Below are 6,223 nucleotides of genomic sequence, written 5' to 3'. Positions count from 1 at the left end.
AATAAAGGATATATACGGCTGCGTGCACATATGAGGGTTTCTAGTAGTATATATATCTGTAAGTGTGATTACGGAGTTTTACATACAGAGCTCAGTGCGTACGGCGTAATATAGACATAGAGCATTCCTTACTTGTTTTTAGTGGGCATAACCTTCAATGAATTTTGGCACAACCCTAAATGAATTTATGTATACCTTAGCGCTGTAAGATAGACGTGTGCACACATGCTTGATACATACGACGACATAAAATACGAACTACTCCATATAACTATATGATCGAAATCCATTAAATGTACTTGTAGATACCTCTATATGCTGAGACCACTGGAACATGGCGATCCAAAGGCGGCCCCCACTTTATACGAGTCGCAAACGCGACACGCACATAGTAGGCGCGGCGAAGTGAACGATCAGAGTGACCAACATACCCTCATTGAGAACGACAGCACAGGTGAGCTCGTGTGTGTGTGTGCATTGACTGTCATGTGTCATGCCGTGCATTGTACAGGCAGAATGGTTGAAAAACAGTTATAAGCGCAAGGGACTCTCAATGCGAGTGACCTGTACGTTTGCGTGTGTGCATTCGAAATCATGCACCATGCAGTAGGTTGTAGGTGACGCAAATCAATCGCGAAGGTCAAGTACTGGTGAGTCTGCAATCGTGGAAAAAAAGGGCCTGACTTGGTGTCTTTATACGTTTGCGTTTGTTGTACATGTACCCTATTGAACTTTGCGCGAGCGTGTAGGGAGAAGTTTGTAATGAGAAATTAGAGTGCCTCTGTAGAATTCTTCTCTTTTCAAGTAGGTAGGGGTCATATTATACACAGCTAGATTTGCTTATCCATTTCTGTGTGATCCTTCGTATCGGCGTGTTTTTTATGTATCTGATTTTGCATGTGTTCCGCTGGCTTCTGTGTATCGAGTATCATGCTTAGTCACGAAAGCACAAATCCTGGCGCATCTTTGAATAGCACGAGTTTGTCATCTATCGCTCGCTATATCGAGATGCGGCTTCCGATTATGTTCTAGCATGTCTAGGGACGCGTGTGGTGCCATCTAATGAGCACAACTAATGGAGTCATTCCATTTAGTCAAGTAGCAGCAGCTCATAGACAAGGTTTGAAAATTCGATTAACCCAAGGGTACTAAATACAGTCGGAGGGCTGTCAGGATTGCACAGTGGGGAAACAGGCAGTCAATATGATACAAGTTGATCGTGAGTGGGCGTTACCGCAGTACAAGGGCGACAGCTGCACTCATATACTATGGGTCCGAGTGCCTTGGTTAGCAGTGCGAATTGTGAGGTCAAGTGTATGGGTTGGTGGATGATTCCAGGGTCGGTGCTTGTGTTGATATTGTTATAGCGTGACGTTTGTTCTCACGGTACTTGCGTATGCACATACCATAGGTATCGGCCGTCGTACAGTGTGTGAGTGCTTTTGACCAAATAACACCAAATATCTGTAGGGGATGTGAAGTTATTATGCGGGCTTCATTAGTTTGTACAATCTGTATGTATGTTATACATACACAGTTGTGATACTTCAATCGGGAAATGTATTTATTCGAAAATGAGCTTACACTCTGTCTAACGGTGCCCCCGATGAACTCAGTGGTAGTATACTGAGATGCTTGTGTCTACATACACTCGAGACCAGACGTATCAATATATTCCGATGCACTTGCACGTATTTATACAGACCGATAAGTACGAACATGCTCGTGCACATATGCTAAAACACAATTCACAAATCCAGACATTTGCATATATATGTATGCAGACTATTCACACTCTCACTGCCCTCTGTCCGTGTGTGAATATATATCGCAGATGTGCAAGGGGCTAGAGAAGCACCCGCAATGACAATGAACGATCGCATTCGTCTGATAAAGGTATGAAACCCCTTAGCCGCTAGTAGCCTTAGTTTTCACTCAGTGCAAAGGTTTTGCATGAAATACCAGCCGCGTATACGGTTGAAGTTGTGCATATGGGAGTTCAAAATTGTTTCGGATTCGAATAAATCTTCAGCGTTGTTCCCACAACTTGCTATGTTTTCGACTTTGTCTGCTTTTTTGTTTGCGCTTGTGTTCGCATCGGGCTAACTCATTTTTTTCGTATCGTACAACTGCAATTTAACTTGTCCTTATACCTTTGTGTCTGTGTTTGTGTTCGTATAATTGTTGGTTTATGTGCGCTGCATCGCAACTTCGAGATTAGACCGCAAGCTGAGCGACAGTTAGTGTACTTGGCTATCATTTAGGGATGACAAATAGTGTACGTATTCTACATATCCATTTTCTTTTGCTGTTCTGGTTACGTACTGAGCTATCAATCTTGACACGGTGCCGTTTTTCGCTGTACTGCATGCCCATGTAGCACTTCAGAACTACGTGAAATACCGTATTAGTGAGAAGTGTGGAATTCGCTATGTACAAATGACTGCTGTCTTATTAGTCAATACTGTTGGGGTACACCTGACGCTATATGTTCTGGGAAATACTTGTCTTTGGGATGTGTTTTGAGTTCGTGGTAGGCCTTGATGCAACTCGCAATAAAGCTTGTATCTTAGTGCAATCTCGAGAATGTGTATATGTATTTTCAATTGGGTGTCTACCATTGATCTTCGGTATGTAATCAGGTTTATATGTTGGTTCTAGATTAGTGTGCATACGCAGGCTCCCTAATTATACGCGTCCAAATTAATAGCCATTCGTTCACCATACTCATTCGTATCACAGCCGCTTCTGAGATGGATGATCCCCTTATTCTTGGTCTACTATGCCGAGTATCTCATCAACCAGGGACTAGTATGTAATTGGAATACGCAGGTTGAATGGTCGTATACACATACAGCGTGCTAATATACATCTGCGCTGATAATGGGTAACCGTAACCAACATCATGTATCAATGTGATTTTTTTATCGTTGCCAATTGTGAGTGTCCCCCGCTTCTAGTGTTCTGCGCCAGCCTCCATGAGTTATGTTTTTCTGAGGGAACCACTTAAAGAATACTTAAATCGATGCCAGCTTTTATATCCATGTGTATATATATGCATACAGATGTATAAATATTCTTATATATGTACTTAACTATCTGTAAATATTTACAAAATTAATACACATATTTGCCAAATGTATGTCGATAAATATATATATCCATATCTCTGAGATTCGTCAGTGGCAGCGGTTATAAAATAGTATTCGTCGCGTCTTGCGGTCAAATTGTTGAATATCAACGTAACTATTTTTGCGCCGATTTTGTCGTATCATTTATACACATATCTTGTAAGATATACTTCTGAATTCACTGGTCAATTGACTTCGATGTTGTTTCAGTTTGCTTCCACGGAAGTGTGTTTGGGTCGTCCTGTTATGATATCATGAATTCTTCTAATATTCGCATCAAGTTGTGATTTGCTTTTCCCAGTTCGCCGTAAATGTTCCTTTTTAGTACCAAATATTCATATATTCGTAGTTCGGGTTTTTAATACTTCCGCCAATTCCACTTCGTTCGCAACACGGCGTTGTGGAACCGATTCTATCGATAAGCATTGACCAAAGTTTCTAGATGTACGTGCTCACATTCATCTCCACTTCAAGTATATCTCTTCTGTGTTCACATGTACATCACAATAAAAATATGTTCATATTTGAACTTAATGATTTCTATCCATCTGGATATTTATGCTAAATTAGAATTTTTCAGGGATGTTTAATTCGCACATACTATCAGATGTATGCGTGAATTTCAAATATTATATTAATGATCCTTTGCTATTCTCATACTGATGTCGACACTCGCACCTCGAATCGCTTCTATATAGCTGGAGCACGTGTGGTGGAACGGCATGTCCTTAACAAAACAACATCAGTACGTACTCTTTCAGGCAATGTATCAAATGGGTATGTAGTATTCCATAGTTGCGTGACAACTTTGATGTGGACACAGGCGTACCCTATCCGAGTGTACTTGATGCCTGATAGTGCTTTTGTTGTGCACAAAATTAATATTAGTGGTCGCTCTAAATTTCTTTGGATTGTCATTTTTATTACATTTGGCTCACACACGCAAGCTATTTCCTACTTCATGCCGTATAAATATTTATAGGTGTATTTATTTCTCGATCGTCCGTGCCCTGGATTACAATTGAGGTAAGATCAATACTGGGTACATGTGACGTGCTCGACGTGTTCGTTGCATAGTATGCATGTCCTATCTTCTATTGCTTAGATAACAGTTTCTGACAATTGGTCGTTCATTTCCACACATCATGATACAATTCAGTGACACACACGTTCTTTTGCGAGATACGGGTTAAGCAATATTTAAAATCTGACGTTAAGCGATTAGAGTAGCTGAGGCTTGTGTACATAGACAGTGTGGCGGTGTGGTACGCAAATTGATTGTGCCAAGTAAGTACGGGCTGTTGATTCGAGCCCTCCGTGAGGAGTGCACATCCTATCGTTTGTGCTCATTCAAACACTTCTTACAGACAGAGTAAACTCTAGTATATTATGATTTCTGTCTACATTCCTTTATATTTTGTATACCCAAATCCATCAGTTACCGTATTCTTGATATTCTACCCATCAATCCCATTACATGCATTGCACACAGCGAACCTGGATTCTGGCTGTGTTGCAGATCGTCAACTTCGGGCTGCTGCTGTTAGATAATATATACCATTTTGTACCCCACATCAGCTTGTACTGGTATGTTGTTACTAATTTAAATCGACATACTGACTGTCGTTGTAAATATGCATCTGGCCTGGATAGAAATCCCACCACATGTGCGAAACGATTCATGTACGCCAATCTTTGCCGATAACCGAATTCATTCACTGCCCTCTATGCGTTTTCCAAATATAAAAACAAACCCTAAAATACAGTATTCTCAATCTACATCTCTATTCCGGTCTGATCAGCCTCTGGATCTTCTATGAAGGGCTCCTGGGCGGGTCTGCATACGTGAACTCGTTTTACAGCATTACCAACACCATAGACCCGCTGTACCGCGAGTTTGCACTGGGCATCACTAGTGTTGCCGACACCTTTGGTATCACGTGCGCGGCGTTGTCGTCTATTGCACTGAATCACTGGTTAGGTCCACTGGCTGCGCCAAGGAGGCGGTAGCATAGCCAGTACACAGTGGGTGCTCTGTTAATTAGTGTGTGTGTTTACTCTCATGTGTAGCAGCAGTACATCACATCTCATGCGTTGATATTCAAGTTGACCCATTCTATTTATTTGCGTGCACACACGGTCGGAAACTCGTGGACTAGGGCCAGACTGTTGTGAAGTTCAAGTGGCGAATCCTTCGAAGCTGCGGCGCTTTCGATGAGCACAGAGCACATACACAATCGCAATCATCTTAGCGCGTATTAACAAAGAAAACACTCCCCACACACTCCTGTGCACACACATACATATATGATTTGGCATGCATGTCATGTCCAAGGTGTATAGTCAGACACGCCCCATCAAAGACGCAGCTGCATGTGGTTGTAGGATCACATGCGTCGCGATAGTAGGAACATTAAGCTCAATCGGACACCCGTGATTGTGCCTTCCTGATCAATGTGTAAACCCCCGAAACATGAATGGGTCACCTGCGCGAGGACAACTCAGCAAATATAGACTAGGAAGCGTCGAATATTCCGGAATGTGAGTCTACGTGTATGAGCATATCACTTAAGTAGCCGTGTGGTGTGCATGCTATACCTTTAAATGGTTTCCCAACGGATGAGAGATGCATGCAAGATACCAGTTCATGTATGTACTCACTGGTGCGCGCATCTCCCCATAGTACAAAGTACTCAGTCTACTTCACAAGTCGACAGTTAGGTCACACGAAGATCGAGCCTGGCACTGGACTTTAACCCCACGCGCGTTGTACGTACAGATGAGAGTTTTGCAGGTGTGTTCTTGGGGTGTAGGGCACGTAGTAACACTTAGCTGGTTCATGACATACTGTGGCATCCGTATCAGCCCACCGCAATCGTACCATCGGTGCTACCATGATGGCAAGGGGAATACTATTTGTATATAGTATTTGGCGACCGTGGGTAACATCTGGACTAATTTGAGCTTAACTCAGATTTGCTCTACAGCTAATAAAACCCTCGCAAATAAAACGACTGGCATTTGTACTACAGACACGCATAATAGTCATGTCTACAACAAATCAAAGACCGATGGGAAGGTATATATATATT

General features: G+C 42.2%; 1 protein-coding gene across 1 annotated transcript in view; it reads left to right on the top strand.

The window, feature by feature from the left end:
- The window catches only part of SARC_00720 (hypothetical protein), a 9,880-nt gene extending 3,735 nt beyond the window's left edge, over positions 1 to 6,145 (top strand). The window contains exons 6-12 of the mRNA XM_014305564.1: positions 306 to 454; positions 1,835 to 1,896; positions 2,743 to 2,811; positions 3,830 to 3,908; positions 4,114 to 4,157; positions 4,624 to 4,718; positions 4,934 to 6,145. Coding sequence (XP_014161039.1) covers positions 306 to 454; positions 1,835 to 1,896; positions 2,743 to 2,811; positions 3,830 to 3,908; positions 4,114 to 4,157; positions 4,624 to 4,718; positions 4,934 to 5,141 — 706 coding nt within the window. The 3' untranslated portion in view covers positions 5,142 to 6,145. The remainder of the gene's footprint in view (positions 1 to 305; positions 455 to 1,834; positions 1,897 to 2,742; positions 2,812 to 3,829; positions 3,909 to 4,113; positions 4,158 to 4,623; positions 4,719 to 4,933) is intronic.
- Positions 6,146 to 6,223: the final 78 nt, after the last annotated feature.

This window comes from Sphaeroforma arctica (assembly GCF_001186125.1).
Source record: "Sphaeroforma arctica JP610 unplaced genomic scaffold supercont1.25, whole genome shotgun sequence".
Classification (NCBI taxonomy): domain Eukaryota; class Ichthyosporea; order Ichthyophonida; genus Sphaeroforma; species Sphaeroforma arctica.
The sequence above is the reverse complement of the archived record's forward strand: the minus strand, read 5'-3'. Positions and strand labels throughout refer to the sequence as shown.